This window comes from Nicotiana tabacum, chromosome 7 (assembly GCF_000715075.1).
Source record: "Nicotiana tabacum cultivar K326 chromosome 7, ASM71507v2, whole genome shotgun sequence".
NCBI lineage: Eukaryota > Viridiplantae > Streptophyta > Magnoliopsida > Solanales > Solanaceae > Nicotiana > Nicotiana tabacum.
The window spans coordinates 146,370,605-146,397,337 of NC_134086.1; the positions used below are offsets into that span (position 1 = coordinate 146,370,605).

At 37.9% G+C, this 26,733-nt stretch overlaps 4 protein-coding genes across 4 annotated transcripts; 3 read left to right on the forward strand and 1 right to left on the reverse strand.

Moving 5' to 3' along the window:
* Positions 1 to 5,200: 5,200 nt before the first annotated feature.
* Positions 5,201 to 5,749, reverse strand: LOC107814843 (putative B3 domain-containing protein At3g49610). The gene has a single exon (XM_016640318.1). It carries the CDS (start codon positions 5,747 to 5,749, stop codon positions 5,201 to 5,203), a length of 549 nt encoding a protein of 182 aa, XP_016495804.1.
* A 3,792-nt stretch (positions 5,750 to 9,541) lies between these two features.
* On the forward strand, positions 9,542 to 11,756 carry LOC107814842 (putative F-box protein At3g61730). The gene is made up of 8 exons (XM_016640317.2): positions 9,542 to 9,681; positions 9,856 to 10,055; positions 10,158 to 10,202; positions 10,328 to 10,492; positions 10,567 to 10,614; positions 10,897 to 11,067; positions 11,353 to 11,460; positions 11,550 to 11,756. Exons 1-8 carry the CDS (start codon positions 9,542 to 9,544, stop codon positions 11,630 to 11,632), a joined length of 960 nt encoding a protein of 319 aa, XP_016495803.1. The 3' UTR covers positions 11,633 to 11,756.
* Positions 11,757 to 12,180: 424 nt separating this feature from the next.
* Positions 12,181 to 14,630, forward strand: LOC107814846 (putative RING-H2 finger protein ATL21A). The gene is made up of 2 exons (XM_016640322.2): positions 12,181 to 12,938; positions 14,029 to 14,630. The coding sequence occupies exons 1-2, from the start codon at positions 12,251 to 12,253 to the stop codon at positions 14,481 to 14,483; spliced, it is 1,143 nt and encodes a 380-aa protein (XP_016495808.1). The 5' UTR covers positions 12,181 to 12,250; the 3' UTR covers positions 14,484 to 14,630.
* Positions 14,631 to 15,911: 1,281 nt separating this feature from the next.
* On the forward strand, positions 15,912 to 18,629 carry LOC107821608 (putative RING-H2 finger protein ATL21A). The gene is made up of 2 exons (XM_075256796.1): positions 15,912 to 16,605; positions 18,168 to 18,629. Exons 1-2 carry the CDS (start codon positions 15,912 to 15,914, stop codon positions 18,605 to 18,607), a joined length of 1,134 nt encoding a protein of 377 aa, XP_075112897.1. The 3' UTR covers positions 18,608 to 18,629.
* Positions 18,630 to 26,733: the final 8,104 nt, after the last annotated feature.

Sequence of the window (26,733 nt, forward strand, 5' to 3'; positions counted from 1 at the left end):
CCGTCAGTAAATAAGGTCCATGTACCTAGAATAGATCCGTTAAATACTTGCAGTTCCTTTTCTGCTTCTAATTGTATCCTTTGGCTAAAATCTGCCACAAAATCTGCTAAAACTTGTGATTTTATTGCAGTTCTAGTTGATATGTAATGTTATATTCACTTAGTTCTATAGCCCATTTGGCTAATCTACCAGATAATTTTTGTTTATGCAATATATTACATAAGGGGTAGGCGATTACCACTGAAATAGGATGACATTAGAAATAAGGTCTTAATTTCTTAGATGCCATAATCAAAGCTAATGCAAGTTTTTCTAAATGAGGATATCGGGTCTCAGCATCTAGCAAAGATTTTCTAACATAATAGATTGGTGATTGTTTACCTTGATTTTCTCGAACTAATACGACACTTACCGCCACTTCTTAAACTGAAAGGTAGACAAATAATTTCTCCCCATCTTTTGGTTTGGATAGAAATGGTGGATTTGACAGGTACACCTTTAAATTCTTAAGCATTTGTTGACATTCTTCAGACCATTCAAATTGGTTCTGCTTTTTTAAAGCTGAAAAGAATTTGAAGCATTTTTCTGATGACTTGGAAATAAACCTGCCTAAGGCTGCTATGTTTCCTATCAACCTTTGAACTTCTTTTTTGCTCGTGAGTATGTCTGGAATCTCTTCGATAACCATAATTTGCATAGGAGTTACTTCAATGCCACGGTTAGAACAAGAAATCCCAAGAACTTACCTGATGAGGCACCAAATGCACATTTCTCAGGATTTAACTTTATGTTGAATTTGCGAAGAATCTGAAATCTATTAGTCAAGTGTTGAATATGGTCCCCTGTTTGTTGTGATTTGACCAATATATCATCTATATACACTTCCATGGTTTTGCCTAACTGTTCTTGGAACATTTTGGTCACTAGCCTTTGGTGTGTGGCCCCAACATTCTTCAATCCGAATGGCATGACTTTGTAACAGTAAGTCCCCCTATTTGTGATGAAAGAAGCTTTTTCTTCATCTAGAGGATCCATTTTAATCTGATTATATTCTGAATAGGCATATAAAAACTTAACAATTCATGCCCTGCAGTAGCATTAATTAGTTGATCTATATACGGTAATGGAAAAGAATCTTTAGGGCAAGCTTTATTTAGATCAGTATAATCTACACAAACTCGCCACTTACCATTCTTTTTAGGTACTACCACAGTATTAGCTAACCAATCTGGATACTTTACCTCGCGGCTAGACCCAATTTTTAAAAGTTTCTGCACTTCATCTTGAATCACCTAGTTTTTTAAGGAGTCTTGATTCCCTTTCTTTTGTTTGACAGGTGGATACGATGGATCTTCATTTAATTTATGGGTCATTACCACCGGTGGTATACCTGTCATGTCTGAATGGGACCAAGCAAAACAATCTGTGTTAGCTTTTAAAAATTCAATCAACTCACATTTCACTTTCTGGCTGAGGTTGGTTCCAATGTAGACTTTTCTGTCTGGCCAATGTACAAACAACACCACAGCTTCGAGTTCCTCGATCGTTGTCTTGATATTTTCAGTTTCTTCTGGTTCCCGAATAGTATCGGGCCTCGAATCTACATATGTTTTCCCATCTTCAGTTGAGGTTCGTGTTGATGTGCCCTCAACTATATTCTGTGATTGCTATTTTTCATCACTTTTTACTTTTGAATCTACCACAGAATTAATGCTTCGTGAATCTTGTTGGTCACCGCGGATTTGCCGTATCCCCTATTGTGATGGAAACTTGATAACTTGATGTAGAATAGATAGTACATTGTCCATTTCGTGAATCCATGATCTATAGAGAATCATATTGTAAGCCATATCCATTTCAACCACCTGAAATTTCATATCTTTGACGACTCTTTCTGCGAATATGGTTAGTATTATCTCCCCTTTTGTTACGACGCTCGAGTTGTCAAAACCAGATAAGGTGTGTGCCTTGGGTATTAGCTTATCATTAGCTTGCATCTCGTTTACCACTCTTAATAGAATGATATTCATGGAACTACCTGGATCAATCAAAACTCGTTTTACATTAGTGTCATGTACAAGTAAAGAGATTACCAATGCATCATTATGCGGGGTTAGCACGCCATCTGCATTTGCATCATCAAATATAACTTTCTTCTTCCAAAACCTGTCGAACTCGCTTTCCGCGTGTGACTGTAATTTTTGAAACTTTCTTTGTTGCCGTATACATTACGCCATTAATCTCTTCTCCCCCGCTTATGACATTAACCGTCCTTTTTGGTGAAGTGGGTTTAGGGGGCTCCTTCCTATTCTTCATATATGTTTGCTTCCCCTTTTCACTAAATAATTCGGTTAGATATCCTTGCTTTAATAAATTTTCAACTTTGCCTTGCAGCAATCTACAATCCACCATTTTGTGACCGTGATTGCTGTGAAACTCGCACCAAAAATCAGGATTTCGCCTATTCAGATTTGATCTTATTTCCTTTGGCCATCGTACCTTGTCTCCCATGCTCCTTAAAATAGCCACCAACTCGGAAGTGCTAACATTAAAACTGTAATCGCCGATCTTTACCTTCGAGCTTCTATCATCATCTCGCGGCTCTCGCGTGTTGCGTTCTTTTCCGAACCTTGATGATGAACCTGACTCCCTATCTCGTGATCTATGATCGTACCTCTGGTTTTCTTGTTTTGAACGAGAGTCTCTTCTTGATGGTCCCTTGTAAGGCTCGTACCTATTTTTACCGGACCTTTTTTCAGCTTCAGCTCGTCTTGTACTTACCCTTTCATCTTTTCGAGACTGAGTGATGGTATCCTCTTCTATCCGCAGTTTAGTGTTGTATCTGTTATAAACATCATTTCAAGTTGTTGCTGAAAATTCTTGTAGACATTCCTTAAGTCTTCTCGTGGCTTCTGAACTTTTCTCATTTAGATTACTAGCAAATGCCATAGCTGCCCAGTTATCAGGTACACGTGGCAACATCTTCCTCTCACGCTGGAATCTATCTACGAATTCCCTGAACAGCTCCTTATTTTATTTTGAAAATATCCCCCATTATTTTTTCAACTTTTTGAGCTTTTGAGTGTGTTTTGATAAATGAATCTACAAGCTCAGCAAAAGAATCTATAGAATTTTTGGGTAAAAGAGAGTACCATGTTAATGGTCCCTTAGTGAGTGTTTGGCCGAGTTTTTTGACCAATACTGATTTAATTTCTTGCTTGGTCAAGTCATTGCCCTTTACACCAGTTGTGAATGCAGTTACTGATCTCGTGGATCAGTTGTTCCATCATATTTCGGAATATCAAACATCTTGAATTTCTTCGGAATTGGTAGAGGAGCAACACTTGGCTTCCAAGGTTGTTGTGAGTATCTGTCCATATCTATTCCCTTGATTACAGGTGGCACTCCAGATATTTGCTCTATGCGGTCTCTCTACTCCTTGAGCGATTTCTGCAAAGTTAATACTAAATTTTGTAAATCAGAATTAACTGGGTTACCTGGTTCTCCATCACAAGATTCGTTAGGAGTTCCGCCACTGCCTGAATTAACGAGTCCTGAGCGAGGATTTTCTAGGGTGTTGTTGCTTGGAGTTATTGTTGGCGGTACAACTGGCAACTGGCTGGTAAAAGCCTAAAGAGCATTGCTGACATGTTGAGGGATTAATTTCTTTAGAGCTTCATCGATAGCTTGATCATTTGAAAGTCTATCGTTTTCATTCGATTCAGATTTGTCAGGAGACCCCTCTCGTGATTGTCGCTGAGAATGTTGTAGCGAAGGAGGGGGAGTTCTGTCACCTTGTTGGTTCAGCTGTTGTGGATCTCCTTGGAGTGGTGAATTTTATTGGTTATTGTCGTTGGCATTCAACATGATTGTTTTTGATAAAGAATCAATTTGGAAAGCAGAAGATTATCAGATTCCCGGTAACAAAACCAATTTGTTTAACCGGGAAATAGGAATTTTGGTCAATGCTTACTTTTTAGAAGAACTCGGGTTACTGATAATCAAATATTGAATAAATAAGAAGAATTGAATTAGACAATAACTGAATAAGTAAAAGAAAGCAAAGTAAATCAGTGTATTCCAATAATATTCTGTATCCTTACAAATATTATTTGTCTCTTTTTATAACTATTTCTAAGTAATACGTTTCTTTCCTATCATAACAGAGCCATTATGAGCATTTAATGGCATTAATGTAACGTTATAATTGGCAATCGTAACTGTTTCGTGAAGATTCTGTAGTTTTCCATTATTGATGCTTATTAATCACGAATAATACGTATTTGTACTTTTTGCTATCCAGGTTCACTCCTCCGATGTCTCTTCAAATTATCAAGAGGTCCGAATAACCGTTCCTTCTTGTTTTCTATAATCTTTACCCGCGCCTGTTAAGGTTCGTGCCTCTTCGACTATTCTTTGCCACCTGTCATTCTGTTATTGATCCACGTATCTTGACGTGTCCGTACTTAATTAATTCCAAATGTTAACTTGATTTTTCCCAATACAGGAGTATTCAAATAAGAAAGATATAAGTTTGTGTATCGAATTGACAAACGAGTATAAGTTTAACCGATCACGAGGCCATTTTGCCTTTGTAATATTTCACAACGCAATGCAAATGTGCTCTACACCCTTTTTTTCTGTGGGATTTTCCCCTTGTTTGGGTATTTGATATTTGATTGAAACGTTCTCACTTTCATTCTAGATTACACGTGGAAAGGAAATAAATTCAATCCTTTTTGTATGCATAATACTCCCTTTGTTTCATAGAAATTGACCAATTTACTTTTGGCACGCCTATTAAGAAAATACTAAATTCTATATAAAAATATCTAGTATGACTAAACTACCCTTAATTAAATATTTAATGTGAGGAGTAAGGAAGCTTTTTAGGGATATGTACATAAAGGTAATTTTGTAAAAACAAATTGCATTCTTTCTTGATTATATAAATGAACACTTATTTTGGACCAAAATAAAAAAGTAAATTGGTCACTTATTGTGGAAGTGAATTTTAGCGTCATCTAATGTACATTTATGCCCTCCAAAGATGATCATACTTGTAAAAACTGTTCATAATTATGAATTAGGCATCAAGAATACTATCTTCTCAAAATAATATTTACTATCTTAAAGATAAAATTACGATGAAAAAGGCAAAAGGTAAAAGGCAAAAGGGAAAAAATTCTACATGGAAATCCTAGTTCTTAATGATATTTATAGCAAAACACAATTTCAAATCAATTCGGAAGTGCCAGAGATCAACTGTATCTCCCTTTTGAAGATTGTTAGCTTCCACAAGATTGTTCCATCCTTTGTTAAGCACAAATCTCTTCAAGCTTTGCCATCTGGTGAACTTCATCTTATGAAAGTTACCGTCTTGATCCATTACTTTGACCTCAAAACTTTTATTTTTATCATCGTTCTCTAACTTGATTCTCTCCTCTTCACTCAAGTTCTTGAGTAGTTCTTTGTCGAATGTACCCGGAATTAAGAGCCTGCTCAAATCAGGGTTGATGTCTGAATCCTCTGCCTTCTTCCTTCCGATGTAAACCAGTCGACTCCCTCCGGCAAGTCGAATAGCCTGACACATATTTGTTGGAGGCAAATTCTCTTGTAATGCCGCTTCTTGTTCTTGTTCTTGTTCATGTTTAACGTTGCATGGGTAAATGCGTGTTCCAAATAGCTTTATGGTCTTCGGCTTCTCCTCCACTTCAATTTCTTTCCCAAAGAGTTTTATTCGAGTCATGGCTCAATTGATGTTGTTGGAAGTGTAAACTTTGCATGTTATATATAGAGGGGGTTAGCTTGCATCCTAGCGTTATGTTTTTTCCTATTTGATCTGGATTCGGAAAAGTTGTTTTGTGTGTCTACCGTTAGCAACAATCCCATGCATATAAGAATTAGGAAAGATATATTACCGCGTCCAAAAATTCCTAGTTAAAGAAAACAGAAGAAATTTTCCAGAAAATAATACATATATTGGATTAAAATTACACAAGTGCCTATAAAGTTCCCAAAACATGGGCTTCAGGCCTAGTGACGCAAGCACCAGAGTAATGGGGGAGAAATTCAAAATTAGCATGATTTGCAACTGCTATAAAAATTAGCCATTTTTTTAAAATTATTCGTAATTTAGCCACTTTTTTACGTGGTAATAATATTTGGACAAAAATACCTTAAGTTAAAATTCGAAAAAAAATTCAGCATAATATATTGGATTTTGAACTTTTTACATAGGTAATTTCAGCATAATGTATTGTAGTTCAAAATATCCTGTATGTGAATTTCACCGCAATTCGCTGGAGTTTGAATTCTTTCAAGTTACACTCCAGCATAATATGTTGAAATTCGTATACAAGGTGTCTTTGAAGTTTGCAAGAGTTTTATAATCCAGCATATTATGTTGAATTTTTTTCGTATTTGGTAAGGGTGTTTTTGTCTAGATTTTATCTCCGCATAAGATAGTGGACGCTAGCTATTTTTTAATTACCAGTCGAAAATTGGCTAGCCCATGCTATTTTGACGAGTAATGAGAACCTAACAGGCCGAGACATACAAGGGTTATTATTATTTTTAGCCCGCAGCAGAAACTATTTACATCTGGGTTGCCGAAAAAGTATATAAAATTTGTATAATTTTGTATATAACGTACAGTATATATATATATACACATACATACATACAAAAAATATACAAATTTTATACATTTTCCGGCTATTATTCTTACAGCGGCTATAGAGGGGTATTGTCACTTTTAGCCCGCACTAGAAATTATTTACATCTGGTAGCCGAAAAAGTGTATAAAATTTGTAATTTTTTTTGTATATAATATACATAATGTATATATACAAATTTCATATATTTTGGGAAATTATTTTTACAACGGCTATGCACGGTTATTTTTCCTAAAATAAATTAAGGAAATTACCGGCTATGTCCATTTATAAGTAGCTCATTACAAAAATTGGCCAATTGATAAAATATTACTAATATTAGCCAAATAGCTATTTGTAGCAAAAAAATATCAAATTTTTGTTTTGTTTTGAGTGGGTGTTATTAGAATAGATTGGGCACAACTTAAGGAGCTTGAATCTAAGTTTTGGGATAATTTGGTGAAGTTTTGAGGTGGTTTGAATTGAAAATTCGAAGTAAAAGCTGAACATGAAAAAAATAATATGTGTATCACACTGTGTATCACACTGTGTATCACATATGTATCAATTGTGTATCACATGTATATTCATGTATACCTGTGTGTGAGATACATGCGTGATACATGTTTCGCAGAAGACTTTTTTGAATTCGATTTAATTATGAATTTTGATACAAAACCAGTCCAAATCACCTCCAATCTTCCTCAAATTTTGTATATTGACTTATCTTTATATTTTGAATGAATTTCAACTATGCCCATTGAAAAAGTTCCTTTTTTTGTTTAGATTTTTGGAATATTGTATAGATTTTTGTATTTCATCACCTTATTTGCTACCCCGTCCATGAATTTCCTTTCCGTCTTGTATCTAATGTTGCTAATCACGCTTACAAATATGGAAGGTGATTTTTGCATGTGATTCTTTGATAGAAAGAACCCTATTATTTGGTTTTTCAATTTTTGTTGGCTAGTTTTGGTGAGTCTATGACTAATGGCTAGAGGTTGGTAAGTTGAGATTTATTTGGGATATTTGTGTAAGTTTCCCAATAAATTAAAGAGAAAAGGGCCGAGATCCGTGTTCGATGGGCCTGAAGCCCAGAGTACTGATGAAGCTCCAGTGTCCTCCCTCATGCAAAGAAAGCGTCTGTAGTTTGAATTCTAGTGTTGGCGCGCCTATAAATAGCTAATAGGCCTTCAGTTCAAACTAAGCAGAGTCATTTCAAATCTAAGAGATACAGAACTCACCATGGGTAAACGAATGAGAAGAACCAGAACGCTCTGTTGCTGCGTATCTCCTCGAGTTTCACATCTCACTCCTCACGCTATCTTCTCCTGGCTCTCTCTCTCTCTCTCTCTCTCTCTCCAAATTTGTATTGTGTATATCTAGAAAACAGGTAATTCGATTGGAAAAGAATTTTGAAGCGGAAGCTTTTGTGATTTTTATATCAGTTTAGTGCACTAAGTTATGTGAATTCAAAAGCGAAACGAATTGAATTTTGTGCTTAAGTTCAGCTGCTTCGCTTATACTGATGCCTGTAATGCGGCAACTGTCAAATTCTTATTGATTGAGATTTTGCAGTTCAATACTCTCTGGTCGAAATATTTGAGCGAGAAGCAATTTATCTTTGAATATTAGTTAAAATTTGATAGCCGAAATTTCTCCTGTAGTCGAATCTATTGCTTCTGTGAGAAGGCAATGCGATACTGTATTACTCCAATAGATTTCTCTTAGCTCCAGCGCATATTTTATTGTATCTAGAAGATAAGTAATCCGATCGGTAAAAACAGTTGAATAGATGCTTTGTACTTTCTCAATCAATTTGATGCTCTATGATTATATGAATTTGAACCCGGACCAAATTGAATTTTGAGCTAAAATTCAGCTGCTCTGCTTATTTCGATGTGTGTTATGACGCAACTGTTGAATGCGTATTATTGATCGAACAGTTCAGTGCTCTCTCTGAGTTGGAAATCAATTCATTTATTAATATTAGCTACATTTTGATAACTGATATATTACGCCTGCAATCGAATATATTGTTTCTGTAAGAAGGCGATTCGATCTCTCTGACGCTGCATATTTCTACAGTATGATATACTGCTATTAAAATCATCATCATTAGACTCTTTCTGTTGCGGCGTATTTCTATTTTATGTATCTAGAAGATAAGAAACGATTGAGAATACATTTGAAATTAAGGTTTTCTGATTTCTCAATCAGTTCAATGCTCTAGGTTCCATGGATTAAATAGCTAAACATGTTAAAATTCTGAGCAAAATTCAGTTGCTCTGCATATTGCGATCCATGTTGTGCTGCAACTGTCAATGCGTACATCTAGGGCTGTCAAATTTGGCCCAAGCCCAAATGACCCGCCCAACCCGCCCAAGGTTGAGTTGGTTATTGACCCGCCCATTTATTGAACTTAACCCATCTTGACCCAACCCATCTCAACTCATTTAAAGTTCGGCTAATTTTTAGCCCAAATTAATCCACGAGTAAGTTTGTCAAAATATCTTAGAAATAATTTTATTTTTTGTTTAATATTTTAAATATGACCATAACAAAAGCAAAAAAACTTTATTTAGTAATTATACAATTTATAAGAAAATAACACATATTAATTAAAGTTTAATAAGAGTTGGGCGGGTTGGGTTATGACCCGAATTTTAACCCATCTTGACCCAACCCATCTTAGCCCAAGTAACTTTTGGGCGGGTCATTTGACCCGCCCAATTATTGACTCAACCCATTTTGACCTGCCCAAAATTGACCCAACCCGCCCATTTGACACCCCTATGTACATCGATTGAGGCTTTACATTTGAATGCTCTTTGATCCAAATTTTAGCTTCGAAAAGCACTTCGTTTTAATTTATCAGTTCAGGAATGAGTTTAGAAGTATTCTGGTTCGTGGATAACCGTAAGGTTTTGAATGTACAAGACTACAAGTTCAAGGGAATTTCTAATGGCTATCCTACTTTTGACGTCAGTTTAGCCTCTGTGATACAGCGAATCAAAATCAAATGGTTTGTTATATCGCAGAAGTCAATATTGCTATGAACTCTAGAATATTAGCTGCTTTGTTTAATTAATATCATCCGCATGATCATGAACACTACTGAGATTATATTATCATATGGTAGTTATCAAGTTACTCTTGAATGTTGAAACTGAGTTTATGCCAATTTGAATTCCATAAGGTACGAAGAGGATCTGTGGACAGAGATAGCTAAGGTCTTGGATGGAAAATCTTTGATGATGCTTTCAGCAACTAGCAAGTGGTTCCGTAGTATCATTATGGAGGACAGCATATGGAAATATGCATGCTTGCGAGACCTCCAGGTTCCCGATCCTGGAAAAGTATCTTTCAAATGGATCAACTTATATGCAGCAGCCTTTAGTAAGTAGTTTCTCGTTTTACAGTGAGTTTGACAACTTAATTGAGAAATGACATCAAAAGTGTCTTGTTCTCTACTATAACAAATTAATTTATTCGTTGCAGATGGATGCCACTCTTACAAGTTCCGCCAGCAGGAGAAGCATATTGGTATGACCTCTCCTGCAGTTTCGCTTTTATATGGTGGATTTTGGTATTAACACTAAGCACGGCTGTGCTGACAATTTCTGTCAATGGTTGGTGACCCCTTTAATTTGTTTGAACAAAATGATCAGACTGGATGCGCATTGGAGCATTTTCCTTTGACTCGCAAAATGCACTCCTGACAAATAATTTGATCCTTCCCTTGAAAATCCATAAGGAGAAGACAACAGAGAAGATGTTGGAGTCAAATGGGTGCTGTGTGGTCAGAAATATCAAGAGTGGAATCTGGATTGCTGGTAAATTCGTGATTGTGCAATATAATTTCTTATCATCATGACTTTTAAACCCCTCTGTTCATTGGGTTTTCCAGATTTGCAGCTTGTTCGTTGTCCAGTCTGTGACCTCAACACATGTGATGGTAAGCTGATTGTGTATTCAGTTAATATTTTAGAAAGGAAGGACAAGGTTAGTGTCCTTCAGGATCTTAATCAGTAATGGAGGTTTTCCACTAAATCTGCAGCAAATTGAATGGTCGCCACTTTATATTAGTGCAAATTAAATTATTCCACAGTCCGCCCTTTTGGGTTTTGCCCATTCACCTAGGGACTCCACCCCCTGGATTAATTCCTTCGATTGTTTGTCCTATCTATCTGAAGTGATACCAAAGCTGCTTAAAGATTTGGATCATGTGTTATCGCAGGAACAATGCAGGTATTAGATGCAAGACATATTGAACTGTTCCTAAGTGAAGGATACCAGGATGGAAGCTGGGACTATGAATTGCTGGGTTCCCACGATGTGAAGAAGCAAGCTGATGGAGCATCTGCTGGTATATTTGATATCAAACATCTCAAAGACTGCTCAACTTCTGGTAAGTTCAGCAGTAAAAATCAGTGACATAGTTACCAGTTACTGTTAGTTTTTCCAACACAATCAATTTCAAAATCAAACTTCCAAAATATAGAATCTTCGTGCTGGGACCTTCTTGGGTTCTTCATGCATTAGTACAAGAATTCATCAATTTTTCAGCACGTAGATAATTCATAGTCACAAGAAATCATTGGAGACAACTCCTCGTATAAAGAACAATAGACTGGGACTTATTCTTGATATGAAATTTGATTTTATCCTGTGTGATTTATAAATGCATGTTCAGCTGTCCTTAATCTCAAGTCATGGGTAGGAAAGCCCAAGGATTGGCAACCAAAAGCTATGATAGCCCCTTATGCAGTTGCAGTCAACACAAATTTGCAAGAGAATGAAGGTATATTTTCCCTGGTTTCTGCAACTTTCATGAGTGACAAACTGTCCCTTATCTCTCACCCAGTACTTACTGTTACATTGTGGTGGCAGGTCTTCACATAAAATTCCATACCATGAAGTCCGGGAAGAATGGTGAAATTGTTTCAATGAGAATATGTGAGCAGCTCCTGTGATTTTGTCAAATTCTGCCAAGTCTAATCTTACTGTCTACAAAACCATAGTTCATTTTTCCAGCAAATATCAGCTATAACTCCATAAATACAACAAGCAGCCCACTATCGACAAGTTTCAGATGGGTTGTAAGTTGTAACCCGCCAAGTATACCTAGCAAATTAAAAGAATATATATACTATTTGTTAGTAAATGATTCTTGTTTGTAAAAGTATTACTTACTAGCCAAATTAGCACAGGCAAAATTCGTAATCTGCAGCCTGAACTTTTTTTATGGCTTATTCTTTCTTTTCCTCTAACAGAAGCGACCTAATAATAAATAAATGGAATTTGTAAGCTTTAACTTGTTCTGAGTTCCCAAAGGCAGTATTTTAAAGGAAGTTGAACTGTTAACATCATCTTATCTGTTTATACATCGTACAACTTGGATTTTATAACATCTTTGGCGTGTCAACGAACTTGAACTTATGACTTTTTAAACAACGTGATAAGTTAACGAAATTCTCTATGCTTTGCTATTGGCTATTGCTGATAGCGGTTTGATCTTTGATATACATGAGCAAACTGCTATATATTCCTGATGGCAGTTTCTCCCTATCCAAATTGACTTTTTGAAATACATGGGCAATCTGAAATTCATCATTTTCTCTTGTCTCCTTTGTTCAACTGTTTATGCAAGACATGATTATCCGGATTTCATTTGTGGGAACAACCACTTTGACATACGATTCCCTTTTGCATTAGAAGGCCAGAACTTTCAGAACAGTGGCTATCCTGGTTTCACTCTTAAATGTAGCAATAAAGGCAGAGTAATTCTAAGTCTTCCAGGTGCAGGAGATTTTTATGTACGTGATATCGACTACCTCACCCAACAAATACAGCTCTACGATCCATCTAATTGCCTCCCAAAACGGCTGTTCAATTTCAACACTTATTCTCCTTCTTCACCTTTCAAAGCTGTTTCCCACCGAAAATATACTTTCTTGACCTGTTCAACAAATTCAGTTTCGTCTCTGTTCAATGTCATTGGTTGTCTAAGCAACTCCACCACTTCTACTTTAGCTACTTCTTCAACGAGTCTTGCAAGCCAAATGACAAGTTTGTATAACTGTAGCATAATGAACACTTCGTCTGTTCCTGTTTCTTGGACTTCTCAATACGAAACAGATTTTTCAACTGACCTTAATAACGATCTTGTGTTAACATGGGATGAACCAAACTGCCAAGAGTGTGAAGCAAAACAAGGTGTTTGTGGGTTCAGGAATGCCACTAGCGGAGAAATTCAATGCTTTGATAGTCCTGGGACAGGTAAATATTTTCTCCTTTAGAGTCTCCTTTCGTTTCTTCTTCTGTATTTTCGTTTGGGTAGCTAGGAGTAGAATCAATCAATAGATTACGCCTCAATCTCAATCTTTTTGGGTTACTATACGAGTCCTTCTATATCTGGATTGGTAATAGTTAAATTATACCTCTACATCGGCCATCAACCAATGTAATTTTTTTTTTTTTTTTTTTTTAAGATCTAGCTTAGGACAAACTATACTAGGCAATCACGTAGGAGAAGCTCAAGGATAGGTGAGAGTATTCGAAGAAAATAATCAAGGTGGTTAAAGGACTTTTTGACTTTGATTTCGTAGGATATTATAAGGGAATGGAAAAGGATAGCTTTAGGTGAGCTTTTTGAGTAAGGTCGGTTTATAAGGTGATGCGGAAATAAACTAAAGCATAATACTAATCATGATGTTTGAATCTTGTATGGATTGTCTCTCACCCATTTTTGTATTCACCACCAACGTTAATAAGTGCATTTGACAAATTTGAAAGGCCAGGCTGCCCCCGTTTTATTTTAATACAGTAGTCAAATGTCAATCCTTATGGAGAAGCTGACTTCTATTTAAGTGGCTAAGATTATTCCCCAACTTACGAATCGTGATTGATTGAGATCGTGCAGAAGATGAAAATGTATCATGTATGTCATTTTATCACTTCCGTATAGATCGTAACAATTCAATAAATTGATCTTATTGATTTTAGATTGTACCACTGGCTTGTAAAGAAAATAACGATTTAACTTGACATATAAAATATAGAGTATTACTTTTGGATAACATTTTATATCCTGTATGAAATGTTATATGACTCAACACCTTGCAGTATATGTAATTCAATTGTGATACTTACGGGTGCAATGACAAGCTCACCAAAAGTTGGTTCTGATAATTTTGAGTATCAAATTCGAAAACGGTAAGATTAATTAGTGAAATAGTCCAATAACTTCATATAATAGCAATGTTATTAACAATGATGAAGCCAATGTTACTAAATTTTAGGCTCAATAAAAATAAAATAAAATAAAATATGCCAACAGTTTTGCCTAAAGTTACCATTTCATTTGCAGGCAGCAACCGGGGTCTACAAATTGCCAAATTTATTGCATTAACCTTACTTATTCCAGCTATCACATGTGCATTGGGAGTATCATGTTACATCTGCTTGGATTATAGCCGATACAGCCGCGCCATGGCTGCAGTTCGGAACACCGCCGCTGCAATCCAGAACGCCACCAACAGAACAACCGTAGCACCACAACCGGCAGTGACCGCCGGCCTCGACGATTCGACAATCGAGTCCTACACAAAAGTAGTCCTTGGAGAGAGCAGGAGAGTTCCAGGGCCAAATCAAATGACTTGCCCAATATGCCTGGCGGAATACAATCCTAAAGAGACAGTTAAGAGCATACCTGAGTGTGAACATTGCTTCCACGCTGAATGTATTGGTGAATGGTTAAAGATTAATGGTACTTGTCCTGTTTGCAGAAACAATCCTTCTCCTGCTCATTTTAGTTCTTTATAACACATGTAATTTGTTTACATTTCGCATTTCGAAATCAATGTTGTAAGTTCCAATTCAAAGTTGTACATATGCTTACAGAACGTTTGTTAAGATCATTGTGGTTCAGTGCTAATTTCTTTACTTCTTAAGAAGCTTAGCTAGTTCTCCTCAGATATTTTGTTCACATGCCCATGACTAAAGATTGAATTTTTCATTATTTATATGAAAGTCTTTCATCTTTTGATTCGATTTTCCCATAGTGTATTCTACTTTTTTCTTGGATTAATTCTTTTTCTGATGATCGAGATACAACTTTAATAAAAAAATATACCTTGGTTATATTTTGTCTCAATCAAAACGAAGGTACTTAAATTTCACATTCAAAAGTGATAAGCATGTCACACACACACACAAACACACACTCTCTCTCAAGTTTTCAATTAATCGCTAATTACACACCTTTCAAATCACCATTTCCTTTCTTTCCCTACTCTGCTCTTTTGAACTAGCTATTATATTTAGGATGGCGGGTCTTCACATAAAGTTCCCTGCCATGAAGTGCGAGAAGAATGGTGAAACTGTTTCAATCAGAACATATGGGCAGCTCTTATAATTTTGCTATATAATGGCAAGTTTAATCTTTCTCTCTACAAACTCAGAGTTTATTATTCCTAACGGTCGATGAAGTTGAATGAAGACCACGGGAAACCACGATATCAGTTAGCAAATATAGATGATTTTTTCTTATCTGTCTAACCTTTGGTAGGCCCAAGTTGACTTGCAACCTTCATTAGAAAAAAAAATACTAGCAAATATCAGATATAACCCGATAGATGATGCAATTGCTCCATTTTCAACAGGTTGCAAATTGGGTACTCCGCCACGTTATACCTAGCAAATTCAAACAAATGTAATATAATGCTGTTGCCAAGCCATTCTCGTTTTGTATATATTATTAATACCATTCACATTAGTCACAGGCAAAGTTCATATTCTGTAGTTTAATCTCCTTATGGTTTGTGCTTTCTTGTATCCATTGAAGCAACTTAAAGATAAACTAATGGAACTTTTTAATCATTTACTTGCTAGTATGAGTTTACGAATACAGTGTTTTCAAGGAAATGGAGCACTTAAAATTTTTTCCATTTGCTAATAATCATTCAATCAATGAATTATTTGTATTTGTTCTGCTTATTCAGGCTCATACGTGTCCTTATGGAATTGTATTCACCTTTTTTAACTCTTGCGTTAACCTAGGGCGTCACATCCTCTGTCCTCTATTTTATATGTTGGATTTTATATTTGCTGTTGAACAGGCTCATAACATTTTTGGTATGAACAGCAACTCAAACATTTGACTTTTGAAACAACTAATAAATTAATGGAACTCTTTATATTTCTAATATAAGGGCCTTTCCGTATCCTTATCGAGATTGATTCTTGAAACATATGGGCAATTTTCAAGTCTTCTTTGTCTCTTTTCTGCTCTTTGCATCTGTCTATGCAATTGCAAGATATGATTGCCAAGATTCCATGTGTGGAATCAACCACTTTGATATACGATTTCCTTTTGGATTACAAGGGACAATAAATCTTCAGCACTGTAGCTATCCTGGTTTCAATCTTACATGCAACAGTCAAGGCAGAGCAATTCTAAATGTAGCAGGTGCAGGAGATTTCTATGTACGTGATATCGACTACGTTGCACAAGAAATTCAACTCTATGATCCATCTAATTGCCTTCCAAAACGGCTTATTGATTTTCAATCTTCTTCTTCTTCTCCTTTCAAGGCGGTTTTTTATCGGAACTATACTTTCTTGACTTGTTCTACAGATTTGATCAAGTCTAATTTCAATGTTATTGGTTGTCTAAGTAATTCTACAACCTCTACTTTAGCTACTTCTTCAAGGAGTTTTGTAAAAGAAATGACAAGTTTATATAACTGCAGTGTAAATAGTACTTTGTCTCTTCCTGTTTCATGGACTTCTGAATATGAGTCAGTTTTTTCAACTGATCTTAATCTTGATCTTGTGCTAACATGGAATGAACCCAACTGCCAAGATTGTGAAGCACAACAAGATCTTTGTGGGTTTAAAAATGCAACTACTGGAAAAATTCAATGCTTTGATGCTCCTGGAACAGGTAAATATCTTTTCCATTTACAGTCTCTTCCCATTTCTCCTTCAATATTTTCAGCCAAAATTTGCTAGGAGTATCAATCACCTACGCCAAAATCTCAATAATTGGTTGAAGTTGGTTATAAACATTAAGTTTATTGTTCTTGAATAGCTCAGTCTCTTGGGTTAAATCAGCCAAAAAATAGTCTTAACTATATACTGTTTGCTTTAGGCCAAGTCCGCACGCGGTAATGCGTTCCCTAAAAGGTGGCTATTGAAAAAACATAGAAGAATTTTCCTAAATAGCCGCCTATCTAATCGCTTAAACTAAAAATAATATGTATAATCCATGTATAATATGTGTATAATATATATATATATATATATATATATATATATATATATAGCCCGCCTTGTCACGCCGCATGTCATAACCTATAAACATATACATTATATATATATATATATATATATATATATATATATATATTTACATATATATATTTATGTAAAGATCTCTAAAAATATGCATACACCTTATATGTAACTTCTTTTTCTTGACGACTTCTAATATGAAACTTTATTTGCACATCCAACAAAAGGCGGAGTACTGGTCGATGGTTAACCTATTGTTCATGACGCTACTTAAATATAGATAGGACACTGAGCAATCCTGGGCGCAGCCAGCATATCGTATACGTGTTCGGCCAAACCTAATAGCTTTGGTTTAAATCATGTATTTATCTTAAAAAATTCATTGAATATATAAAAGTTATTAGTTTAGAAGCCAGTAACTTAAAAGGATTAGAACATTAAACCCATAAGTTTTAAATCCTGGATCCGCCTCTGAGCAATCCTTCGTAATCATTCTGATTTAGTATTAAGAAGATTCATTATAGTTAGACTGATTTCTTTATTTAAACTTCGAAGTGATTGTACTTTACAAGTAACCAGGGTTAGCTGAGAGTATTTAACGGATAAAAACCAATGCGGCTAAGCACATTTTGACCTTGATTGGGTCAAGTTGCCCTCTTTAATTAAGCTTTTAACATATATAGTACTCAAATGTCAAACTTATGGAGGAATAAGACTAATATTTAAGTGTTTATGTATTATTATTTCACCAACTTTTCTATCGGCTGAGATCGTGCAGATAATGATGTATATATGCCATTCTATAACTTATAGGTTTTAATTTTAACAACTTGATAGTTGATAAATTCAAAATTATTGAAATTGATTTGGATTAATATTACTTTAGCTGAGAGAATCTGATCTAAATTTTAACCTAATGGGTACAATTATCGCTGCACACGTTATTTCTTTATGAAAATGGGTTTAAACTTAATACTCCATAATTATGTATTGTTAAAAAATTTAAGTATATGTATAACTTGAGTTAAAGATAGCGAGTGCGTCACATTCCTTGCGTTCAAATTACATCAGGTTTTATTAGCAATATTTACTTAGTTTAGCAGGTAAAGAAGTCTACGTTACTCTTAGGCACAACAGAAATAGAAGCAAACATGACAGAGACATTTTAATTTAATTTTTTTGGCCTTAACATTACCATAATTTTACTTGCAGGCCATACACGAGGTATACAAATTTTCCGAATTATTGCACTATCTTTAGTGATACCAGCCATCACATGTTCATTTGGTGTGACATGTTACATTTGCTTTGAGCAAAGCCGATACAACCGCCGAGCAGCGGCTGCAGTCCAGAACACTACGGCCGCTACAGCAGCCGCCGTAGCACCACAACCGGAAACGACCACCGGCCTCGACGAATCGACGATCGAATCCTACACAAAAGTTGTGCTAGGAGAAAGTCGGAGAGTTCCAGGGCCAAATCATGGAACTTGTCCAATATGTTTGGCAGAGTACCATCCTAAAGAGACAGTGAGATGCATACCTGAGTGTGAACATTGTTTCCATGCAGAATGCATTGATGAATGGTTAAAGATCAATGGTACTTGTCCTGTTTGTAGAAATACTCCTTCTCCTGCTCATGTTAATTCTTAATAACACGTTCTAATTTCCCACATCTCGAATCTTGTCTTTATATGCATTTTTCTCATCAAACCTTTTTCTGTTTGTTTGTTTTACACGTTCCATTATAAAATTAAAATTGTATATCTCAATTCAAACATGTACATATGCTCATTGAACGTAAAACCTTGTTTTATTTAAATGTTGTTCTTCTTATTTATATTGAAAAGCTCTCTTTGCTTCTGCTCCGAGGATTAGGCTTACCCGAACCTCATTAAATTATTGTGTTATTTTTTCGTTATCTATTTACTTTATATGTGATTGTGTGCAAGTTAATTAACCCACAATCTTCCGCAACAAGTTGAGTGTGCGAACAAAATCTCATATTATTAGCTGAAAATATTGGGAGCATATATATATATATATATATATATAACGATCTCTTAATGGTGTGAGACATTTTTGGAAGACCATGCGGGTTTGGCCCAAAACAAATAATATCACACTATGTTAAGTATAACTTTGAGCCATTGCGCTTCGGGCTCATAGGTTGGTAAAAATAGCACAGTATAGCCAGTTTTCGGACTGGTCATTTAAAAATAGCCAACGTTTATGAAATCAATGAAAAATGGCCACTATTTTGCTGCAACAGAGACCGGTCCAGCATAATATACTGGAGTTCGGTGCACTTGTGTATGAACTCCAGCATATTATGCTGGACCGGTATACTTTGCTGACTCTAGTATAATATACTGAAGACTGGAGCACCGGTGCTCCAAACTCCAGTATATTATACTCGACAATTATACTTGCTGGAACTCCAGCATATTATGCTGGAGTTCTAGTGTACTTATGCTGGAACTCCATCATATTATGCTGGAGTTCCAGCATACTTATCCTGGAACTCCAGTATAATATGCTGGAGTTCAAGAATACTTATGCTAGAACTCCAGTATAATATACTAGCGTATTTTCCGGGTTTTGAATAGTGTTTTCGCTCAGATTTATCTTTACATGAAAAGTGGTTAAATTTCAATTACTTTTGAAACAAGACTATTTTTGAACGACCAGCTATAAATCTGGCTATTTTTGAATTTCTCCCCATAGGCTGACCCATTTGATAAAAGGCCAACTATTGAGCATGTTGAATAGTATATTGGACATTTATTTAAATTAAATTAATTAGATTTAACTAATTAATCCAACTATACTAGCTTATAATATTTATCTCGACTAATATATGTTCAATTTATGATAAAATCCAATTTTTTTATGGATTTGAACTTAATAAAAAATTTAATGTCTACAGAATTTTAGCTGCTGCAATTGTAATCAAAATTTAGTGCACTCCAATCCACAGTTTGGTGTCATGAGTTCAAGCTTCAGTGAACTCCTGACCACATAGTTATCGACTTGAAAATTCACTCGTCGTTTATACTTAGTTTTAAGCCAAAATAATTTCGTGTTAAGATTTTAAGAAAGTCTACAAGAAAAATTATCATGAGCTGTAAAGGTTTTAATTTTCAAGCTGAATTACTTTCATTTGACTTATCTTGAATTAAGTTATCACATTTGTTTTTCTTTTATTTTTGGCCAAATATATAGATAACCCATTCAACTTGCCACCATTTTTCATTTTGGCACTTTATTTTAATCTTGTTCCATTTTGGCACTTCACCCTTATTTCTCATGTGTCACTTTAACACAAAAGCTGATTAGTCACATAATGTAAATTGCCTCACCTGGTAGGGCTCGTGAGGCAACTTTTTTGGGGCAAAACTCCTTCTCCAACGGTAATAAAATTACTGTTGGCCCCATATTTAATCCTCAAACTTCCTTCCCCATTATTTCATCACATTATTTCCTTCCCTTGCCTCATCTTTATTTTCAAAGCTCCAAAGCTTTTATCTGATTTCATACTGGGCCATCCAGAAAGCTTCAAAGTTTTGCAATTTTGTTGTTCCTTTATTTAATTTGATTAATTTTTTTGTGGATTTATTTCATCTAATCTTGAAGTTTGAAGTGAATCCACGTCTCAAAGAAAATTATGGACAAATCGATACTTACCAGTACAAGAACCACGCTAATAAACAGTAGTTACTTCGAAGGCCAACAACAATCAAAGCTACTCTTCAAATCAATCTCAAATGTTGATGAATCTGAAGAAATAGCTGATGAATATGTGATTCTCGTCTTCAGATGATGAAGAAACCACCGATAATCGAGTGCGATTAGGGACTTGGGAAGGAGCTTAGAGTACTATTACGATTAGGGATTTGTGACAGTGAGAAAATAAGAAGCGTGATATTAATTTTACCCAAATACAGACAGTTCAAATATTTTAGTATTGATCCGTTTGACATGGATGGAAAATCAGGTGGCAACATTTAATTGGATATTTATTACACTTCAGATTTGCGTATACACTATCATGGGCTGCTTTCCAGACATGCCCCATGACCCCTTGGCCGCGCCCCATGGCGGCCTAGCAAGCCTCACAATGCCTAGCGCCATGGTCGGCCCCGTGGTCTTGGCTGCGCCAAGCGACAAGCGCGCATGTGCCTCTGTCGCCCCACCGATACCTCTCGCCAGCGCCCAAGGGCTGGCCAATGACAACAGCGCCGCGCACCCTGACAATGCCACGCGCGCAGATCCTGATGCCTCGCCAGCGCCCAGCTGCAGGCCCATTCCAGCAGCGCTTCGCGCACAGACCCTGATGCCAAGCACCAGTGCCCAGCCTCAGGCCAGCACATCAAGTGTCGCGCGCGCCCACAGCAACGCGCGCGCAGACCCGCAAGACAAAGATGCTGCCATCGGACTTAGTTTTTCCTTGTAATAATCTAAGTCCTTTTTCATTGTAATCATAGACTAGTTTTCATCATTTTCATTTCAGTGTGCTTCTACATCTTTATTAGGACTAGTCTTGTCATGTTGGTTTATTTTTTTAAGCATTATTAAGGGGGACCAAACAATCAAACATTTCAATCAGCATTTTCTGGTGTCTCTCCCCCTCGACACCACATCATTGTAATCAGCATTTTCATTCAGCAATAAAATCATCATCATCATTCAAAACCCAATTCTCTCTCAGCTTCCACAATTTGCTTACGACATTGGTTTTCCCGCACGGCACTGACAATCTAGTCTAGCGTGCGGCGAGGACCTCATTGGCGGACAGCAACCGCACTGACATCGGTTGCTTAGCCTTACGTTGCCCTTCCAAAGATCATCAGGAAGGCGTTGCGTAACAGTTGGTATCAGAGCCTAGGCTCGACATCGGACGAGGGAACATTTGCCATCATCACCATTTCTGACCATGGTGAATCATGGGGAGCGTCTAGCATCCCTAGAAGAGACGGTTGACCGATTACGACCCATCGTAGAAACGGTGCCTGATCAAAGCAACAACCTAGTGCAAAGGTTGGACGACCTGGACCGCCGAATGCGGCAGGCGGAAAATGACATTGCAAACATCAGTCGTGACTCCGACGAGGACCGACAAACGGCAGCCATTGAAACTGCCAATATTCATGGCAAATTTGAGGACCTCCAACAGGAGCGTGCCGACGATTTAGCCCATCAGCAACATGAGGCAGACAGACTAACTGCCATGCAGCAAACCATAAACGACTTGACTGACAAGCTCAACGTTGTCAATGCTGCCTTACAGAGCCTACTTCGAGAAGGCGATCATCACATCAGGGGTGCAGCAAACCTCACCCCCATTCCACAAAAGCTTAAGATACCGGAGCCAAAGCCATACGACGGATCCCGGGATGCTAAAGAAGTGGAAAACTTCATCTTCGACATCGAACAATACTTCGATGCCGTGGGCCATTTGGAGGAATCCAAAAAAGTAGCGACTGCTGCCATGTATCTTCAAGGCGATGCCAAACTTTGGTGGCGGGTCAAACACGAAGCCATCAAGGCCGGTGAAGATACTCTTCAGACATGGGACGAATTGAAGGTAGCCATACGCCTGCAGTTCTTTCCCGAAAATGTGGAATACAATTCCAGGAGAAAGCTACGGGACCTCCGCCACACCAGATCAGTGAGGGAGTACGTGCGCGAATTCTCCGCACTCATGCTAAACATACGCGACATGGGGGACAAAGACAAACTCTTCACATTCATAGAAGGTTTGAAACCTCATGCCCGTATGGAACTACAGCGACAACGGGTAGACACCCTGCCCAAGGCCATTCAAGCTGCAGAATGCCTAGGCGACTATCATTTGGGAACTCAGAACGACAGGCCCCAGCCGTCTGTCCGAGGGGGATTCAACGGGCACCATCCCAGCAATGGTGGCCCAAGAAAAAGTGGGGGAGATCGGAGTGCATCCAAAACTAAGACTCCTCCCTCCAACAGCAACAGTGCTGCATCCATCACCAACAATCAGGGGAGAAAGCCTCCCTCAGAATGCCGTCATTGCGGCGGGGCACATTGGAACAATGAATGCCCAAACATCAAGGTCAATGCTCATCAGACGGTCGAGGGTGAGTTAGACACATCAGACTCATCAGACGACGACCAGGTAGGCGCCTTCAATGCAATTGTTGGCTCTATCCCTCATGCCTTAGCGGGGACCAGTGCATCTCCTCCTAAGAAAACATCAGTCCCGATCACCAGGAAAGGGAAAGAAAAGATGGACGAAGGACCTCCTAAACAAGCGAGGACCCTAATGTTCGTCGAATTGAAAGTAAACGGCAAGCCCCTTCACGCCTTGATAGACACGGGTGCCACCCACAACTACTTGTCATCAACGCAAGTAGAGCGCCTAGGTCTTGTGGTACAAAAGAGCAAAGGACGCATCAAGGCTATCAACTCACCACCTCAGACATTGGGTGGAACAGCTACAAATGTCCCAGTGAAACTTGGCCCATACAAAGGAAGCATCGACCTGCGCATCGCAATCATAGATGACTTCGACATCATAGTGGGTTTGGATTTCATGAGGCAAACCAACACCATACCAGTACCATATGCCAACATGCTCCTGATGATGGGAGAAAAAGGGGCCAAGCCCTGCACCATACCGTGCTTTCCCATAAAGATGGCCGCTGAAAACATCTCGGCCATGCAGTTGGAGAATGTAGTCAACAGACATGAACCTCAGGTTCAGGCTACCCTTCGCAGCAACAATCAGTCATCATGTCATCGGCCTCAAAAGACTGGTGACGCTCATCATCGTGTGAAGACTTGTCAGCCATGCCACAAGGACAAGTCGGATCACTCATCACAGCCGGGACCCTCGCAGCCATCACATGTCCCTCAGAGACCATGGGAAAGTGTTTCCCTCAGATTCATCACGGGATTGCCCCAAGTCGGCAATCTTGCATCCATCATGGTTGTCATAGATCAGTTCTCAGACTATGCAACTTTCATAGCAGCCCCGCAAAACATATCAGCAGAAGATACAGCTCGACTCTTCTTCTCGCACATTGTCAAACATTGGGGCCTGCCCAAAAACATTGTTAGTAGGCGCGACTCACGCTTCACTAGCAACTTCTGGACCCATCTCTTCAGGTGCTTTGGGTCAACATTGAGTCACAACACAGACATCCATCCACCATCGGATGGCCAGACAGACCGGTTCGATGACATGCTGGAGGAATATCTCCGCAACTTCGCAACCGGATCACAGAAGCATTGGGTGAAGCTCCTGGATGCTGCTCAACTGTGTTTCAATTCTCAAAAGAGCCATCATACAAACAAGAGCCCTTTTGAAATTGTTACCGGACAGCAACCGCTTCTCCCGCAGACGGTGAATGCATCAACCATGCCGAAATCTCCTCGAGCTGCCAACTTCTCGAGCGAATGGGAGCGCAACATGGAGATAGTGCGGAGCTATCTCACCAGGGCCCAAGAGCGGGCAAAAAGGTTCACCGAACAAAAGCGTTGCTTTTCCCAACATCAACCAGGGGACAAAGTAATGCTATGCATCCCAAAGCGGTACTTGTTTGCAGAAAGGACCCATGACCCTCGCCTGCAACAAAAATACATCGGGCCCCTGTCCATTGAAAAACGCATTGGGGAGTCCACATACCAGGTAAAAACTCCATCCTGGTGGAAGATCCATCCAGTCTTCCATGTCAGCCGCATGAAATCATTGCTTCGCTACAACAGCAAGCTCAAACAACAGAGGGGCGCAGACCTCCCATCCAACAATCATCATCATCATCATCATCATCATCATAAGGCTCCGAGGACGGCGCCAACTCAGGTGGGGGAGAATGTCATGGGCTGCTTTCCAGACATGCCCCATGACCCCTTGGCCGCGCCCCATGGCGGCCTAGCAAGCCTCACAATGCCTAGCGCCATGGTCGGCCCCGTGGTCTTGGCTGCGCCAAGCGACAAGCGCATGTGCCTCTGTCGCCCCACCGATGCCTCTCGCCAGCGCCCAAGGGCTGGCCAATGACAACAGCGCCGCGCACCCTGACAATGCCACGCGCGCAGATCCTGATGCCTCGCCAGCGCCCAGCTGCAGGCCCATTCCAGCAGCGCTTCGCGCACAGACCCTGATGCCAAGCACCAGTGCCCAGCCTCAGGCCAGCACATCAAGTGTCGCGCGCGCCCACAGCAACGCACGCGCAGACCCGCAAGACAAAGATGCTGCCATCGGACTTAGCTTTTCCTTGTAATAATCTAAGTCCTTTTTCATTGTAATCATAGACTAGTTTTCATCATTTTCATTTCAGTGTGCTTCTACAGCTTTATTAGGACTAGTCTTGTCATGTTGGTTTATTTTTTTTAAGCATTATTAAGGGGGACCAAACAATCAAACATTTCAATCAGCATTTTCTGGTATCTCTCCCCCTCGACACCACATCATTGTAATCAGCATTTTCATTCAGCAATAAAATCATCATCATCATTCAAAACCCAATTCTCTCTCAGCTTCCGCAATTTGCTTACGACATTGGTTTTCCCGCACGGCACTGACAATCTAGTCTAGCGTGCGGCGAGGACCTCATTGGCGGACAGCAACTGCACTGACATCGGTTGCTTAGCCTTACGTTGCCCTTCCAAAGATCATCAGGAAGGCGTTGCGTAACAACACGCGCGCTATATTTTTTGCACTGATTCAACTTTTGTGTTACAGTGACAAATAAGAAATAAGATTAGAGTAGCAAAATAGAACAAGAAAGAAATAAAGTGCCAAAACAAAAAATGGTACCAATTCCTTTATTTTTCCCTGCGTTTTTACCTTGACTCTCCCCTCCATCTCCTCCCCACCCCCAATTTGCGTGACTGATGACACAACATATGTACTACTATATATTAGTTGATTTTTGCCCTTCTTTTTTTAATTCCTCAAGTTTGGTGATGGGGCTTGTCCCTCAAGCTGGAAACTTTCTGCTGACGACAACATAGATATATTAATTGCTATTAAGGGACGTGACCCTTTCTTTCATTAGTCAAAATAATTGAGTTCTTACTTCGATTACCAATTATGATTGTTTAAATAAAGACAGCATTATATGCATATCTTTCGAGAGAGCTGCCTCATAATTTCAAATATTAGATAAACATACATTGTAATCTACGAAACAAGCTAAATATTCTTTATGTTTTAGTTAAACTTTCTTTATTTTTTTTATGGAAATTCTGTACTCTACGATTTAATTTGTAATTCTTTGTATTCAAGTTTTAAAGGGAGAATTACACAAAAATACAGTCCATCTATATACATTGCAGCAGAATAATCCAGTTACAACTTTGCAAATTTGTAGCCCATTAACAATAGGCAAACGTTTGAAAAATAAGCATTTTTTTATTTTTTTTTATTTTGCAGATCTTCAAGCACGAAAATTCGGTGATTTTTTATTCTTCTTCCCCAAGTTTGTATATATTCCTATTCCAGCTACAAAAAATTCAAATTCATATATAATGCAACTTGAAAACCTTAAGTTTTCTTCTTTTCCAAGTTCCAAATAGCATAAATAAAAAATAAAAATTGAAAAAATTATTGGACGTTCATGATTTTGCAAATAAATCAACAAGAAAAGTCGATTTATACATAGATTGAACATATAAAATTTTAATTTTAGATTTAACTACACATGTCCATTACATGTATAATGATGTATAACTTTGTATAAACTTGTATATACAATCTCTAATAATGTATATCATAAAAATAAGACAAAGAAGAAGAA